Genomic DNA, 19,166 nt, shown 5'->3' with positions numbered 1-19,166 from the left:
CACATTGATGCATAATTAGAGATAACTAGAGAAAAATAATCAAACATCAGGATAGCTATATTTGCAATAGGGTATATGCCAAAGCATGCTAATGGGACTTTTAATTTGCCAGTAACCTGGGTTAAGCGCTTCCGGTGAACTGTATGCCAATGCAAAAGTCAGCGCGTTTAAGGTCTGTTTTCTTTAAAAATCAACAATCTCCACTGGCTGAGTGATATCCGATATAAAGTGGGTCTCAGATTGTACAAGAAGCACTGCATTAAATTACATTTTCCCCGCCATGTCTTTATAATATGAGCATTTATTTTACTCCAGTATATTCAATGGAGCTTCTGCACTAGCCTGCCGATTCTGACAGGCGCGTGCAAGTAAACGGCTTTTTGTCTCGTTTTACGCTTGAGCAACTAAATTAATGCCAAAGTCTATTTAACTGAATGTATTTTAATGACATTACAACATCGATGCTGTAAAAGGAACCATATAAAATGGAAAAAAGTTCACAATAACAGGTCACCGGAAGTTTATCAGTATGGGAAAAACACTAGCTCGACATATACCCTATTCTGAGTCCTTTACACATTTCCGAGATTCCAAAGCAGAAATTACAATCTTCTATATGTAATACAATAAATATTACTTTTGTGTTCCCATTTGGATCAGTATCAAAAGAAAAAAAATCAACTAAGGCCTTTCTACAAGAATTATAAAGAATTTGCTTAATTGGTATTAAACACAACAAGTGTAAACACATCCTAAAAACGTACTCAGCAGCATTAACGTTTATCTGTAAAATAATGGCAAGATAAGAAACTAATCAGATGTTAAACAGTTGTATAGATCAATTATGATCTATAAAAGACTAAGTTGATGGAGAATGTGCGCTGCTTTAACAAAAAGCTTAACTGAACCACTTTAAATCATCATATGAGCCATAATTGTTAATAAATAAATTGTCATTTATTCCAGTGTACGGTTATTTTTAGGAATATTTATATGCATATTTTATTAATCAGATTTAAATAGATAGTTCATCCAAAAATTCTAATTCTGTCTTCATTTTCTCTTCCTTCACTTGTTTTAAACCTGTTTGACCTTCTTTTTTTGCTGAACACAAAAAAATATATTTTGAAGAAACCTGTAACCGTTGACGTTCATAGTGTTTGTTTTTCCTATGAAAGTCAATGGTTACAGGTTTAAACTTTCTTTAAAACATCTTCTTTAGGTTTTTAACAGAATAAAGAAGGTCATACAGGTTTGGAACCACTTGAGGAAGAAAAAATGGGGAGTCAATTTTTATTTTTGGGGTGACCTATTACTTTAAATACAGTAGTGAAGTAAAAAACACTTACAGTTACAGACTGAAAATAGTTGGAAAGAGTACTGAAAAATCATACCTAAATAAAAGTACCATTAATTGCATAAAAATGTAGTGCAAGTAGAGTAAAAGTATCTGTTGTTAATGTTACTCAAAGTATGAGTAAAGGGTAGACCTTTCAAAAGTACTCAGGAGTAGTGAGTGGTGAGTATTATGCTATAAAAAGCTGATGCATTTACATGTTATTTGTGGATGTGTGTGTAAACGTAACAATCTGTAGAACATTTAGTTATTGCCCAGCAGGGACACAACGTCATATGATGTTAATACTAGGTTAGATTTAGGTTGTGATGTCAGGTGAACAAAATGCAATGTCTAGCCAGTGTCTATGGACAACTTCATTTTGATCATCAATAACGACTTCAAATCATGTTGATATTTGGTTGATTTTAGGTTGTGTTGGAAAGTGACCAAAATCTAATGCCGAAATGACATCGTAAATCATATTGACATCAAATGCTGACATTTATCCGTCAGGTATGGCCACCAAAATCCCACGTCTGATAGACATCATAGTGGAAACGTCCAACATCAACACTGCAAAAAATGCTTTTCTTACTTAGATTTTTTGCCTTGTTTCAAGTCCAAATATCTCACAATTCTTAAATCAAGAAGAATTTTCTAGAGAAGCAAAACATATTGTCTTGTTTTCAGCAATAATATGCCAAAATGAAGTAAGTTTTAACTTAAAACAAGCTAAATAATCTGCCAATGGGGTAAGCAAAATAATCCTATGTCTAAAGGAAAAACAAGATTATTTTGAAAATTCTTCTTGATTTAAGAATTGTGAGATATTTGGACTCAAAACTAGACAAAAAATCTAAGTAAAAAAAAGCATTTTTTGCAGTGAAGCGTGGCATCATTAGACGTTGATATTTAGTTGATTTTAAGTTGGATGTTGGACATTGACTTCAAACATCAAAGTGATTTTAATTTCCAAACAAAACGCAACGACCCCACAATGTTGAGGTACAACATCAATTCAACGTCATGTTGGCATCTAATACCTGCTGGGTGTTTAAGGTCATTTTGATCATCATACAGTAAACGTCCTTCATCTTCTCATCAGTGACATGTATCTAAACAGTCTCTGGGTCAGTGCTTGTAAAGAATTTAGACATCTTCTCGGACACTTTTAATGCTTCTAGTTTGCTGCAATTATAAATCGCGCTTGTCTTGAGATTATGATGCGATTTACCTTCAATGTGTGATTTGATTGGACAGGAATCACAGAACTGATTTTTCACTCAGTCAATCCACATAGACAAGTGTTATGTATTTGTGTTATTTGTGCTCTGTTGCTCTGTTTTTTTTTTCTCTCTCTCTTGCACTGTTCTCCCATATCTGCTTTCATTATTCACAGGTTCTGTTCATTGGTCTATTCAGCTGTCAATCATTTCCTCCCCGGTTACGTGACTCCCAATAATCAATAAGTCACATCCAATAAGCAAAGACCACCCGTCATAAAAGCGCGCGCCAGACCACTCACTAGCCTCTCCCTTAACTTATGTTTCTCTGCTTTTTTTCCGCTTGTTTGTGTTATTGCGTTGCGTTTAGACATAGCCCCGTCTAACTGTGTATTTTGTTGGTGCTTGTTTCTGTGTGCATGTTATCTGTCCGTTATTCGTATATCCTTCTCAGTTTACGTTGTTTACGAGGCTTGGATGAAGCGCACAGGTAAGAAGGTCACGTGACATACACTTAGGACTACTCTTCTGTATAGTACATTAGGTTAGTGGCAAGCGCCAACCCTTGTGCTTTTTGGACAGATAGATAGAGTAGACAGTCAGGACTCGGAAGACTCTTCGTGAGTTAATTATTTTTGTTTTCCCATAGTTAGTTAGTTAGATGCTTCTGGAGAGTTCGATTTAGTTTGGGTTTTGTTCGTTTAGTTTCTTTAGCGCTGCCCGCGTCCCTTCTGCCAGCTCTCTTGTTTTTTCCCCGTCTTTATTTGTCTTAGTGTTGTATTTATTGTAAATAGTATATTTTTGCCTTACTTACTTTTTCTTTATTTTTTATTAAGTCGTTGTTTTTGTTTACTTTTGGGAATTGTAAATAAAAGCACATTTTTTTTGGTATTACTTTGGTTGTCTTTTGCACTTATTTACTGTTTATATAAATATATTTTAATTACATAAATGTCAAACCCCACCCTTCCCTAGACCAGGGATGTCCAGACTCGGTCCTGGAGGGCCGGTGTCCTGCCAAATTTACTTCCAACCCCAATCAAACACACCTGGGCAAGCTAATCAAGCTCTTACTAGGCATTCTAGACACATACTTGCAGGTGTGTTGAAACAAGTTGAAGCTAAAATCTGCAGGACACCGGCCCTCCAGGACCAGGTTAGGACACCACAGCCCTAGACTAACATCAGGGGTTTGTAACACAAGAAAAATAAAGTAGTGAATGCAGGTTGAAGGAAAGTAGTGGAGTAAAAGTTCCCATACAGACCTAAATATGTATTTAAGGAACATTTAAAAGCACACATTATTAAAACTACTAAGTAAATTAAAATTCCTAAAAAAAATTTACTCAATTACAGAAATATGAGTTTTTGTAATTTGTTACTTTACACCACTGCTGACCATCACTAGTTTATTAATAGCATAATTTTAAAAACATGCTTTTTTTGTCACAGCTATACGTTAACTCACCCTGAGGATCCACCTCCTTGGCAATCTTGAGGGCATCTGAGTTGGCCAGATCAGAGTTGGCAGGAGACACGGCCAGCAACAAGCAGTTCTCCTTAGTCACAAACTGCATTAGCATATCCCTGATCTGGGCCTCAATGTCAGCCGGCTGGTCCCCGACGGGCACTTTGGTCATACCAGGCAAATCCACGAGGGTGAGGTTCAGGACTGATGACATAGAGCGACACATTATATGTGACATTTCATGATGCATGCTTATGTATATCTAACCACATTTAAAGAGATAGTTCACATAAAAATTAAATAGACTCACTAAATACTCAATAGGTTCCAAACATTAATGAGTGTTTAACACAAAAGTAGATCATTTGAAGAAAACTTGTAATGATTGACATCCATAGTAGGAGGAACAAATGGAAGTCAATGGTTACAGGTTTCCAGCATTTTTTCAAAATATCTTGTTTTGTGTTTAACAGAAATTCGGAAAAGTTTGAAACAAGTAAATGGTGAGTATTTTTTATTTATGGGTGAACTATCGCTTTAAATGTACTTCTTGCTTATATGCATGAATGAAATTACCATTAGGCGAATAGACCCGCAGATTGATAGGGACTGGCGAAATGCCTTTGTTTTGGCCGGTGATCCGATCCGTCTCCGCCTCAATCTCCTGGCGGACCTCATCAAAATCTGTAAACTTCTTCCCCTTGCAATGTAAAAACTCAGCATATTCTGTAAATAAGAGAGGCTGTTTTTAGTAAAACCGCCTGTTGACTTTACCTTAAAAACATGCGTTTAAAATTGTAAATATTTACAATACTGTAAAGTTTATGGTTTTTGCAATTTTAATTAAATTAAATTTGTTTGTTCATTTATTTCAGAAGCAAGGGTCACTTTAGGGAAAAATTACAACCTTGATTGTACGAAGTGTTTTGTTAAAGCTTGGAAAATTATGCAGTTATAATCCTAAAAACATTAAAACTTTTCTTTACCAGTAGGGCAGTTGATCAGCTGGAGCACTAGGGGGCGCCGAGTGACAATACCAGATCCACGAGGCAGAAAATCCCTGAAAAGAAAAAGCAGCACAGAGTTACAATGGTTTTGTATATGGCAAAATATCTCAAAGTGCATTTATAGATTCTATCTCTTTATGTAAGCACTTTTAAATGTAGCAGCATGACCTATTTATTTTTTATTGTTTGATTTGCTTATTTAAACTTAGACTTCAGTCTATACTAAGTTTAAAGCTTCACAAAACACTGAGCTGTTGACAGTCGTATATGTGTCCCACGCTGCTAAAAACACTATTAGGACACATAAATTTCACTAAATAGTGAAAATTGGTTCTTTTTGTGTTATTTCAAGCAAATACTTCCGGTTTGAAACAAATTTTTGAAGCTGCATCACGGCCATGAGATCTTAGCGTGTATTCCAGCATGTAGACTGGACGTCTGAACCTGGGAGTACCTTATTACATCTCTGAGTGTGCTGCATTAATGCATGTGTAAGACTTAGTTCAAACCAATCAGCGCGCTCTATTGTGCAACGCTAGCTTCTAAGACTGTGTCCAGACGACACGTTGTGTTGCCAAAACAAGTGTGAAGTGTTGCTTTTATAATTTGCTGCAGTGAAGGTTTTGTTTTCATTTTCTCTCTATTGGAGCGCAGCTGGAATCACGTGTGGATTACAGTGGACGTGATGCTCGACAACAATAGTCGAGAAACTATGCGCAAAGAACATTGTTTACCCGAGAGCTTTTCTCATTTGGAAATGGTGAGATACGGATTTGCTGCTCGTCTCCTCTTAATAAAGATGCGGCTCTAGTTGCTGTTGATTGTCCTGTGTCTACAGATTTGGTAAGTGAGCGACCAGTGGTCTTTGTTTATTCAGATGGCAAAATTAGTTTGTATCGAACTAACTATTACACCGAGTGTAAACATGTTAGCACCACAATCAAACTTATCGTCGAGTAGGATTTTCACCGCATTTTGTGACAGGAATAACACACACGGCTTTCTGACGCTACCTCATTCGCCGAGCGGTAACAAACATTGCATGAAAAATACACGCTTAGAGCAGTTCCTCGAATCAAATATCTCGTTTGTCACGAGGGGCATGAATGAAATTCCTGAATAAAAGAGCCAAACTGCAGTTAAAGTCCACCATTTAATAATTTGTCAAGTAATTCGATTACTGGTGTCCATGTAATCAAAGTCACTGTCTTTCTCCCCTGTGTGTGTGTGTGTGTGTGTGTGTGTGTGTGTGCGTGTTTTGCCTCTGAAAAACAGTGTGTGTCCAAACCGACACTCCCATTTTTATGCAAATCTTTTACACACCATCCCTCTTTTGCTCCTCCGACACTCCCCCTAAACAGAGTTGGACACGCCCACTTTCCTGACTCTTTCGAAAAAAGAGGTGTGAAAAAAAACCCTGCTGAAACAAAGGAGTTTCATGGCCCTTTAAACTTAAACTTAGAATTCATGCTACATCGCTATGCTAAATTATCTAACATCATAGATATTTACACTAGATATCGCATACGGACCCTGAGCATGTGTCAGTAGCGTGGCCACATTTGTACAGTGCTCTCAGGACACAAGTCTTTCAACCGCACTAGTCAAGACTAATTGTGATCACAGCATAATACAGTAGCTCATCATGAAAAGTATATACAAAGAGTAAATATACTGCGTACATAACACACTTTTGTAACAGTATGAACATTTTCCATCTAAGCTTCTTTTAGCAATGAAACATTTGGACACCAGGTTTGGAGAAGAAGTGTGAAAGAGCCCTGCGTGAGCTCTGGCCATTAGGCAGAAGTGCACAGCATTAGTGCCTACGTTAAGAAAGAAAAAAATAACCTGCAGAAATTGCATATCACTCACTTTGCCCACAGCGTACATATTTCCAAGATTAGAATGTTTAAAATAGCCCCTTCACAATGTAATCTCATTTAATTTACAGTAGAAGGAGTAACTAATGTAATTTGTGTAATATTTACAGTGCAGTTCATGTAATTCATATTGACAGTGTTCATGTAATAAAGCAATCAGGATGGTTATGGTCTTATCATAGGAGGCTCTCATATTATCAGCATCTCCTATCAGCCTCTTTGATCCAATGAACCACTTGACCATGTTACAGCAATGAGTAGAATAATTAATGATGGGAATGATTTCATGATTAGTAAATAGGGCCAAAGACTGCTTATTTTTAGGACTGTTATGAATTAATAAGTGCTCTAGTTGTTTTTATATCCACATAGCCTATATTTTGCAGGCTACAAGCAAAGATAAACCTATTTACATATACATTTACTATGAGTCGGGATTATTCATTCATTCATTTTCTTTTTGGCTTAGTTCCTTTATTAATCAGAGGTCGCCACAGTGGAATGAACCGCCAACTTATCCTCCACGCCTGAGATGGGATTAAACAAATTTAATTAAAACATTTTTTTTCAAGTATTTATCTATTTATTTATATTTCAAAATACAAAACAAACATGTGAAAAATTATTGCAATAAAATGTTTTAGCGCTGTATAATTCTTCAGATATCGTTTTAAATGTGTATTTATATATTTCTATAAATATTTTATTAAAGCAATATTTATTCCTATAGGGTATAGGCTTCTTCTTTTTATTTATTTTTTTACTATTTTCTGTCACTGTCACCTTGACCCAGCCTGTGCAGATCGATAACGGACTACAAATCTTCTGGTATATGGACTACAAGTTCCAGTCATGCAACACACATACACACACCTGCTCCAAGTCTCTATTGATTACACTCCCAGAGCTGATGCTGCTGTGGACTGATTACACACACATGTATACGGCTGACTTTGACACTCTCATTGCTGAGTCTTGTTTTAAAGTTTTGTGATGTGGTTGCCTTGCCTTGCCTTGCCGTGCCGTGTTTTTGACCCTCGCCTTGTTTGTTAATGTTGTCTTCTGCCTGCCTGTACTGACCTGTTGCCTGTGTTTTTGACTACAACTCCAGATTTACCTGCATACATCTGTTTGCTTTTGTTGTGACCGTTGCTTGCCTGGCCCTTCTAATGAATCTGCGTTTGGATCCGCATTTCTGTTAACATCGTCTGCTACATCACAACTTTCAATATGTTTTCAAATGTTGTGTCATGTTATCATCAACAAAAATCACCAGTTTTTTTTTTTTTCCTTTTGGTCAAGATTATTTGATGAAGGTAAGAGTTTCAAAAGAATTTTAATTATATAAAAATATATGATTTATAATATAATTTGTTTCGTAATAATGTAAAGCATTTGCTGTAACTGGCAATAATGTACAATTATTATTAATTAAATAGAAATAAAAATCTTACAGGCCACAAACACTTCAATGCTACAGTATACTTGCATGTGTTTGTATTTATTTATCGCAATACATTTTAATGTATTGTTTTTATGAATAACCATAAATTGACAATGCATTCATATTTTCATTTATGTCTTTTTATATTTATATATGTATTTATTTATTATCATAATTTATTTATTTTTACCTCTCAAAGTTTCTAATGTTCATTTATTAATTTTCCATCAGCTTAGTCCCTTATTTATCAGGGGTCGCCACAGTGGAATGAACCGCCCACTATTACGGCTCGTGTTTCACACAGCAGATGCTCTTCCAGCTACAACATAGTACTGATAAACACCCATACACACTAATTCACACACACACTCATACACTTTGGCCAACTTTGTTAATGAAATTCACATATACCGCATGTCTTAGAACTGTGGAGAAAACCGGAGCACCTGAAGGAAACCCACATGAACATGGGGAGAACATGCAAACTCCAGATATGTCAACTGACCAAGGCGGGACTCGAAACAAGGATCTTGCTGTGAGGCAACAGTGCTAACCACTGATCCACCGTGCTGCCATTTGTAATGTTGTTGATATCTATTTGGTTCAAGGCTTAAAACGCTTTACTGATTATATTTTTATATCTAGAAAAAAAAATAAATAAATAAATAAGGAACAATAATAGGAGTGCATTGTAGCGCTCTAATTAAAAACCGATTAAAACCAAACATTTACAAAGACTCATGAGCTTAATGCTGCATTTACTAACACACACACACACAAAACAGTGTGTTATCTGCTCTTACAGGCTGTTTAATGTCATTCATACAGCAGCTGTGACATCCCGCTGCTTTCTGCCGGACTACACCATCATGTAATTAATTGTAACGTCATCATGGTAATAGGCCACATCAGCATGTGCCTCAGTTTTAAAGGCCACGTCTCATTCATTATGGCACCTGTCTGATAAATTGCACCATAAGTGTCCCTGGATGAGCTTCGGGTTCATTCATCTGTATGATATGCTGAAAATGATTCATAACAGGACTAAGAACATAACAGAGTTCATAACAGAGAACGGTTTGGCTGTGCGGACATGAAACACTCGCTCACATTCCTTTGGGTTATCCCCTCTCCTTTATCAGGTGTTGCCACAGAGGAATGAACCACCAATTACTCTGGAAAATGTTTCACACAGTGGACGCCCTTCCAGTTGTAACCCAGCATTTACAACCCTCAGTGCTGAGAAACAGTGTGTGTAAGGAAATTTTCAAAGTATGTCTAATAATATTTTTTTCTGGAGAAAGTCTTATTTTGTTTTTATTTCGACCAGAATAAAAGCAGTTTTTAATTTTTCTAAACACCATTTTAGGGACAAAAATATTAGCCCCTTTAAGCTATATTTTTTCTCGATAATGTACAGAACAAATCACTGTTATACAATAACTTGCCTAATTACCCTAACCTGCCTAGTTAACCTAATTAACCTAGTTAACCCTTTAAATGTCACTTTAAGCTGTATAGAAGTGTCTTGAAATGTCTAGTAAAACATTATTTACTTTCATCATGGCAAAGATAAAATAAATCAGTTATTAAAATTGAGTCGCCTCACAGTAAGGTCGCTGGTTCAATCCTCGGCTCAGTTGCCATTTCTGTGTGGAGTTTGCATGTTCTTCCTGCGTTTGCGTGGGTTTCCTCCGGGTGCTCTGGTTTCCCCCACAGTCCAAAGACATGCGGTACAGGTGAACTGGGTTAGCTAAGTTGTCCATAGTGTATGACTGTGTGTGTGAATGTGTGTGTGGATGTTTCCCAGAGATGGGTTGCGGCTGAAAGGGCATCCGCTGCACAAAAAAGTGCTGGATAAGTTGGCGGTTCATTCCGCTGTGGTGACCCCTGATTAATAAAGGGACTAAGCCGACAATATGGGCGAAGCAGTGGTGCAGTAGGTAGTGCTGTCGCCTCACAGCAAGAACGCTGGTTCAAGCCTCGGCTCAGTTGGCGTTTCTGTGTGGAGTTTGCATGTTCTCCCTGCGTTCACGTGGGTTTCCTCTGGGTGCTCCGGTTTCCCCCACAGTCCAAAGACATGCAGTACAGGTGAATTTGGTATTTGCAGGAAACTTGCAGGATAAGTTAGCAGTTCATTCCGCTGTGGCGACCCCAGATTAATAAAGGGACTAAGCTGACAAGAAAATGAATAAATGAATGAATATATATATTTTTATATTATTATTATTTTTTTTTTCAAAAAAATTCTAAACCGAATAGTTTCAATAGGTCATTTCTAATAATGGATTTCTTTTATCTTTGAAAAACTAATATTTTGTATAAACTATTATAATTTTTAAGGGGCTAATAATATTGACCTTAAAATGGTTTTAAGAAAATGAAAACTGTTTTCATTCTAGCCAAAATAAAACAAATAAGACTTTCTCCAGAGGATAAAACATTATAGGAAATACTGTGAAAGATTCCTTGCTCTGTTAAACATCATTTGGGAAATATTTGAAAAGGAAAAGTAATTTTTACTTCAACTGCATATACAGTAGTCAACATTGAAAGTGAATCAAAAAGTTTGTACAAAATTACTAATCATGAAATCATCCTCATGATTAATTATTCTAAATATTGCTGTAACATGTTAACACTCAGGGGTTTGGAACGACATGAGGGTGAGGAATTAATAATATAATTTTATGTTGCTGGGTGAACTAACCCTTTAAATGCTTTACTGCAAATTGAAAACTTTTGAACTTTTTGTTTTCATATATTCAATAATGTAAGCTAGCACATTGTTATCACTAAAAATATGATAACATCAAATGTAAAACGCTCTTCCAGGAATACACGAAGGGAAATGCATGATTTTTAGGTGAACCGTCCCTTTAAATGCCACAAAAAATATTCCAGTACAGTGAACAGTACTGTACATCTAGCCAGACAACACACCATATTTGGTGCCAAACAACTGTCCTCATGCAGCATTGTGAAGTCCCTCCCTGTAACAGCTGTGCGTATTGTACTGTAGGTCAATGGATCTGTTTGTGACTGACAAGCTTGACAGACACTTGAGTGTCCACACAGCTCAGCCTGACCAATAACGCTGAGTGAAGGCCCTGCTGAATACCAATGAAGGTTTACGAGGCAGCAACAAATGTTGTTACTAGGACTGCAGCAGCTATTGATTATTTTAATAATCAATTAATCTACTAGATTAGATTAGATATTTACAAATTATTTGAAGATGTTGTATGCGAAAAAAGTACGTAAGTAAGTATTAAAAAGTACAGTAGCCGAAAGAGCTTAACGTGCAGCAATTTAAGAGAGCACATGCAATTAAAAAAACACCAGCAAATAAAGAAACGATCTTCATCAATTTGACAGCACACATGATGCAAATTGGTCACAACACAAACAACTGAAGAAACCTGCAGCAAATTGGTCACAACACTTCCAAATGTCCACGTAACACAATGGAAATGTTTCAAAGGGACCCAAAAACCTGATGGACCCTGCTGAGATATGGATGTGTTATGTCGTGTAATCAGGATATTAAAATAAACGAAAAACAAATCACCTTTCAAAGACCACCAATCACTTCACCGAGCAACAGTCACGGCATAATAACACAAACTATAAAAGTAGACTTTTCAAAAAAATAAACAAATAAATGAATAAATAAACAATATCCTAGTTAAATTAATACTAACAATAATAATAACACTAACAATAATAATAATAAGTAGCATTTTTTATTTCTTAATAAATAGCCTATGTAAATTAGTCCTACAACCATTAACAATTTATATGCAATGTTGCCAACTTAGCGACTTTGTTGCTAGATTTAGCAACTTTTCAGACCCCCCCTTGCTCAAATTTTCAGAAAACCGACTAGCGACAAATCTAGTGACTTTTTTGTGTGTTACTGGAGATTTTTATAGACTGTCATTTGTACTGTACCGTCCCTACTTTTCTCAACGAGCTGCGGGTGATGCCGTTGGCTCCTCCCCCGCCTCAGAGCACTGAGCAGTCCTCCTCGTACAGCAGCCTCTCCCACCTGCAGCCTGTCAGCAGATCCCCTCTCTGCTTACCGACGGCAAATGATTAGCACCGGCAGTGTGAAGGTATTCCCCTTGTACAGTCAAACCGATCTGCTTCTCCTTTATTTTAACAATTTAATTCGGTTGTTTATTATTTTCTTGTTCACTATCACAAATATTTAAGAGACAATTTCAGAACTTGTCTGAGGTTATTACGTCTGAGAGATTAATTAGAGGAAATATAAATACCTCTTTTATTGACTAAAGGCTGTTAAACAAACAGAAATGGTAGAGCGTGATGATGTCAGTAATATGCAAATTAAAGTATGACGTAATCTAGCGACTTTTAGTGACTTTTCGGGCAGAGCTTAGTGCCTTTTTGTTGAAAATAGTTGGCAACAGTGTTTATATAACATAAATAGGTCCTATATGTGGGGTTTACATATATATCAATTAATATGGAAAACTAGTGCATGTTTTTACTGAAACTGATATCGGATTTTCTTTTAAATGCATGTGCGAGTAAAACAATATAATTTGCAAAAAAATTATGTTTTTTCTCTAAAGAAGTTATTACTCCACCCTGCTTAGAGCGACATTATGGACGTTTTTGTTATAACTAACGTGATTCAAATGATGGATCTGTGACAGAGAAACAACGGGTTTTGGAAAACACTCTCCACTACGTCTCTTTTCCCAAACAATGCATCATACTATGATAGTTCAGCTGCATTTACGTCGTTGTTTGAGAAACACACCCCAGACTGAAAACTTTGGCAGCCATTTAAAAGAGATAGTAAATCAAAAAATGAAAACGCAATCACTATTTACTCGCCCTTATGTTTTTCCAAACCTTTATGAATTTCTTTATTCTGTTACACACTAAAGAGGAATTTTGAAAGCTTCCATAGGAAAAACTAAATAATTTGGAAGTCAATGATTACAGGTCTTCTTTTGTGTTCAACGGTCAGGTTTGGAACAAGTAGGCTGTTGAATTAGTGTCTCTTACAAGGAATAGTATATGGCCACAGCAAAGTTGCACCTCCACAGTTTACTAAAGAACTGTCCTTGGTCCTGAAAACATGCTGAGCTCATCTGGATGTAAGCCAGATAAAAATGATGCTGTTGTGAGATAAATGATGTTAATTATTAAATCTGTTTAAGAAGCTTGAAGCATGCTATAACCAGTACAATGTCTGAAGTAAGAATTAAATTATATGATGAGCTTTAGCAGTGAACCATTCTCTGGCTCATGCTTTTTATTTCATTCTGAAAATGTACCCCATATACATTTTTGGAGAGCGCCAAATATGTCGCAGGAGCTATGTTTTTTTTCATGAATCCACCAGAGGCAGGTGTGTATGCTTTTTGAAATCTCAAATTTCTCTCGTGAGTGCCATTCGAGCCTGCTGTTATCATCTAAATACACCAGAGGCCACTGTCGACTGACTGACTGACTGATTGACTGACCCACCCTACTCCTTCCCCAAACCCAGCCGATAGTGTTTTTAAAAGCACCGATTGACCAGCGCCAACCCACTTCCCTAAACCCAACCAACAGTGTTTTGAAAAGCCATCCAGAAAAACAAAAGTCCTCGCCTCTTTTTTACTATGTTTTCAGATTTTACCACATTATCACCCTGTTATTTACTTGTTTATTTTATTTTTTGACTTCTGTTTTTGAATTACCCACTTTCTCGAACCCCGTCATAGTGGTCAACTCCTCTCTACACCTCAAGTCCGCTGACAAACACGGCGAGCTACTGGGCAAACTGGTAACAGCAGGAAGGCCGTCCACACGGAGGTACTGTAAATTGTCAGCTGTTAAGTGCTAAAAAGGAAAGGCGACATACCGCCCCGTAGCGTTAGTTTTAAAGATGAAATACAGCCATACGTACTTCTGGCTACATCATTTGTGATGTATTTGACCAGTGGTCCACAACCTTTTTATCACCGCGGACCGGTCAAGGGTTGTCAATTTTACAACTGATCGGTGTGGGCGGGAGTGAGGGGGTATCTATCTATCAATAGTATTCATGTATAGTATAGTATGCTGCTGCGCTAGTGCATCCAGGTTAATCATGAACAACTCAGTGCACATATGCTAGTTGCACTATCGCGGTCTGATTATGTTTCAATCAAGGTTTATATGCATCAAATACATAACATCTGTGCCAAACATTTCAACTGACAAACATATTAACAATAATACAACTGTATAGCCGAATTAAATGTATGCATTGGCATGTTACAGCCCTAATGAGTATGATTATGTGAAACTCCATTTAGATACATATTGCAATGATTTTGGGTGCTTACTTAGCGATGCACGCACACATATATGCACAATCCTTAAATGCTCTGCTGATTTGAACCCTACAATACCTGTTTTATAACTTTAAACTATCAACAACCTCCACTGAGCTATATTCTACTGATCGTTCTTCCCGCTTTGGGGGGGATTTTGGCATAGTCCATTTCACGTGAGATGGCGGGGGTGAGTGGAAGAAACCAAGTCGCGGGGGGAATTTTTTCTACAGAAATAATTTATGATTTCTTATGTGGCCCGGTACCAATTGTTCCACGCACCGGTACCGGTCCGCGGCCCGGTGGTTAGGGACAATTGTATTTGACAACAGAATGTTTATTTCATTCATACATTGTCTTTTCGGCCTAGACCCCTTATTAAAAAGGGGCCACCACAGCATGCCATTCCAGCTGCAACCCAGTATTGGGAAACACCCATACACACTCATTCACACACATACTGTACACTACAGCCAATTTAGCTTATTCAATTCACCTATGCCATATGTTTTTGGACTGTGGGGGAAAAACCGGAGCACCGAGAGGAACTCCACACAGAAATGCCATCTGATCAAGCTGGGTTCAGACCAGCAACCTTCTTGCTGTGAGGCAACAGCGCTACCCACTGTGCCACCATGTCGCCCAGAATGTAAATTTACGATTATTAATTTTAATTAAAATTATTAATATAATTTTAAAATAATTTCTGAGTATTAATATAATCATTATTTTTTTCCCTTAAACAACTCTTGCTCTCTTTGTATTAGCTTCAATGGACGAAATTCCATTGGCATTCCTTCAGGATTTTGACTAGAGTGATGATGAAAACAAATGGAAGGAAGACGATGGGCCTGTATACCCTCTGACATCCGACGAGAGGCCGGTGAAAATTAAACCTCTGACTTAAGTGGCTGCCTCAAATGCCTTTATATAGCGTGTGTGAGAGTTTATTTAACAAAACCCAGAAGACAACCTAATGAAAAGATAATAACATTAGCCTATATGCTAGTATCTATCTGTACAACAACAACAAAATATGTCATACAAAATCCTTTCTCTTCCTAATAAATAAGCTCGCTGGCGTGTATGATGTATAAAAAGCTAGTCTTCATGATGAACACACACGCATACACACACACACACACACACCCGTCAGCCATGAGCATCATTCTCTGTCACTGTCACTCTTCTTCACGAGGCTGCTGCCAGAAGCGATTACATATGACTGAGGCAAGGTTTGTGGCCACATTAAATAGCCTAAACCATGGTAAAATAGGTTTATTTCGTCAGTGTTATTACCTTAACGAAACCCCATATTTATAAACATAAACAAGAGCTTCTTGATGCCATTAATAAATACCTCTGCAGTCATAAATAAACGTTGGTTTTGCTGCACATGCATTGGGCTACGCTAAATAAATGCAGTGTATATGCTTGCGAGTAACGTTAATTAATGATACGGGATAGCAGATGGCATGAGGCGCATAGTGTGATATATGCCACCCGTCAAATTTGTCACCATTCACTTACTTCCCGACGAAGTTCTCCAAAACCGAGCTTTTCCCAGCACTCTGACCGCCCACCACCGCGATTTGAGGCAGGTCCAGGTTGGCATTTTGTCCGATGGCTGAGAAGGCATCCTGCATTCGGTTTACCAGAGGAATCAAGTCCTCCATTCCCCGATTGCCCATCTTGAGGAGTAAATAATAGGCTCTGTTTCACGGTGAATGAAAAAAACGGATGTATTCGACCCTATATGGAGTCTTCACTGGGTCTGGCAGGACCCTTAATATCTAAAAGCTGTCCCTTACAGCGTTTGATTCAATTTTCCAAAAATCTTCATGCGTCCTCCTCCCTGCGCTACCCCTGTCTGTAAGGATGAGGAGGAGAGTCAGTCAGTCCTGCGGGAGAGATGCGGGATGGAGCGCCGACTGTTGGACTGCCTTTTCTGGCCACCGGGGGCGCACTGCATGTTGAAAACAGCATTCTTGATTGCATCCTACCGGCCGGAAGTTACCATGGGATAGCCTCATCCAAAAAAAATGATTAAAAAAAATTAAATAAGATTTAGCCTACTACGTTGGCTATTTTTCTACTTTAGTTGGTATGATTTTACTTTAATGACCATAAAGTAAATATTTTAAAAGTGAAAAATATCTCTCAGTATAGTCTTATAACATTATAGATCACAGTGTTGGGGAGGATATGGGAATGTAATAGATTACAGATTACAAATTACCCTATTTGCAATGTAATAAGTTGCACTACTTTTCGATTACTTTATAAAAGTAAAGTAATTACATTTGATTACTTTTTGAATACTTTTAAGTTTCTAATGGACATTTTCAACTAAATCAGTTTCAAGCATTTATACCCTGCTGAAAAATAAAAAACCAGCCTAGGCTGGTCGGCTGGTTTTAGCTGGTTGATCAGGCTGGTTTTAGAGGGGTTTTGGCCATTTCCAGGCTGGTTTTCAGCCATTTCCAGCCTGGTCTTAGCTGGTCAGGCTGGAAAATGACCAGCTAAAACCAGCTTGACCAGCCTGGTTTAAGCTGGACATAGCTGGTTTTGGCTAGACTCCCAGCCTGGCTTGGCTGGTCAAGCTGGTTTTAGCTAGTCATCTCCCAGCCTGACCAGCTAAGTCCAGGCTGGAAATGGCTGAAAACCAGCCTAGAAATGGTCAAAACCCCTCTAAAACCAGCCTGGTCGACCAGCTAAAACCAGCCAAGGCTGGTTAATATTATTCCACATATCCCAGATTTTTAAAGAATGATTTTAGATGTAACCCCATTTGTAATCTTTAACATTTTCACAAGTAACTGTAATTTAATTACACATTTTTTTCTCAGTAACTGTAACACATTACTGTTACTTTTATTTTGTAATTAAATTTCGTAACGCCGTTACATGTAAATAGTTACTCCACAACACTGATAGATCGTTTCAGTGTGGTCATGTTATTGGTCCAAGAACATTTCCTGCTTGTTATCAAACTATTTTATAACTGTAACAAGAGGCAATTCAAACATAACATAATGTTAAAAGAGCTATCATAACGGCATTTATTAATTTGTGGCTCTTTTGGATTCTTTGAAGCTATAGAAATAAAAAATGTAAAACTGGAAACCTTGGGACCACTGTTTTTGTAAACATCCCTTGAAATGGTCTATAGTATAATTTCTCCTCTGTCTTTTAGTTTGTTTGTTTTTGTACTTTGCATAATGTGACATTTTTTGTTAGCTATTTGACACATAATTTGTCATAATCAATGTGGTTAACAAATAATGATTTTATTTTGGTGTGGTCAGAGATAAATCTGGTAAATCTTTCATTTCGAGAAATGCAATACGACACAACCCATTTGCTTATGCTCATTGAGCAAGCTCGTTCACAACACACACAAAAAAGTGAAATGAATGATGTGGCATAACACAATGTCTAAATCAAGTAATTTTAGCTTGTCAGGGTCAAATTTATGCATTTAAAAAACAATTTCCCGACAACAAAATTGAAGTGAAAATGGCGAGTGGCCAGTAATGTTGGAAATCTACGAGCCTCAGTGGCTGGTGAATTGAACAGTTTTGCCAACTATTTCCAATGAAAAGTAGCTGAATGTTGCCAGATGACGCCACGCACTAATTTGCATATCAGTGACATCATCACATAGTATCTGACAAGCGTAAGCCCATCATGTCTCTACACTCTGAGGCGCCGTGTATTATATTATATTATATTAAAACATTACATCTAGATGCACAATAAATAGGTTCTTATTAACCAATTACTTTTCATGATGACGTCATTGCATAATCGCAACTCAAAACCACACCTTTATGTAGTATACAAAATAATTGTTTTCTCAAATTGACTAGCCATCTCAGCAAAAACATTATTTAAAATAAGTCTATTAAGATTTGTATGAAAAATATAGTTGACTCTTTGTAAAAAATAATACCCAGGTAGCAAAGAATTCTGGCCCAGATTTGGCATAAAGCTGGCACAGCAGGCATTCGTCCGGCACTGGCATGCAGCATGTGGGCCAAACATCATACAAACAGATATCAAATGTCTTACAGGTGGAACTCAAGACTTGGGCCAGATATCAATTTGGCTCAGATGTTTAAATGTATGTTGGCCACAGAAGTTTGTCCTATCTTGCCGACTTTTAAATACATTTACATTATTTTTGAGCAAAGAAAAAACTCTATAAATCAGGTCGCTTCAAGAAAAAGCACAGCCATAAAGCGAAATGCTTCATGGGTTTATAAAAAAAACATTGCAGTCGTGACACACCAACATATCTGGCCCAGTTCAGGGCCAGTTATGGGTTAATAACTTGACTGAAACTTGGCCCAGATATGGTCCATGCTTGCCGCTTGTATGGAAGCCAGACTAGGTCCAGTCATGTACCGTGATTCACTGCGGCATGTGGGCCAAGCAAATGCTGATAGTGTGGGAAGA

General features: G+C 37.3%; 1 protein-coding gene across 12 annotated transcripts in view; it reads right to left on the bottom strand.

Moving 5' to 3' along the window:
• The window catches only part of dnm1b (dynamin 1b), a 70,582-nt gene extending 53,984 nt beyond the window's left edge, over positions 1-16,598 (bottom strand). For 11 of the 12 annotated variants that reach the window (XR_002458734.3, XR_012405693.1, XR_012405694.1 and 8 more), the window contains exons 1-4: positions 16,236-16,598; positions 5,017-5,090; positions 4,607-4,756; positions 4,031-4,234 (exon numbers count right to left, since the gene is read on the bottom strand). Coding sequence is in view for 7 of the 12 variants with exons in the window: in XM_005165584.6 (XP_005165641.1) it covers positions 4,031-4,234; positions 4,607-4,756; positions 5,017-5,090; positions 16,236-16,396 (589 nt within the window). In the remaining 5 variants the exon portion in view is untranslated. 12 annotated transcript variants of the gene reach the window in all.
• Positions 16,599-19,166: the final 2,568 nt, after the last annotated feature.

The sequence above is a fragment of the Danio rerio genome, chromosome 5, assembly GCF_049306965.1.
Source record: "Danio rerio strain Tuebingen ecotype United States chromosome 5, GRCz12tu, whole genome shotgun sequence".
Classification (NCBI taxonomy): domain Eukaryota; kingdom Metazoa; phylum Chordata; class Actinopteri; order Cypriniformes; family Danionidae; genus Danio; species Danio rerio.
The sequence above is the reverse complement of the archived record's forward strand: the minus strand, read 5'-3'. Positions and strand labels throughout refer to the sequence as shown.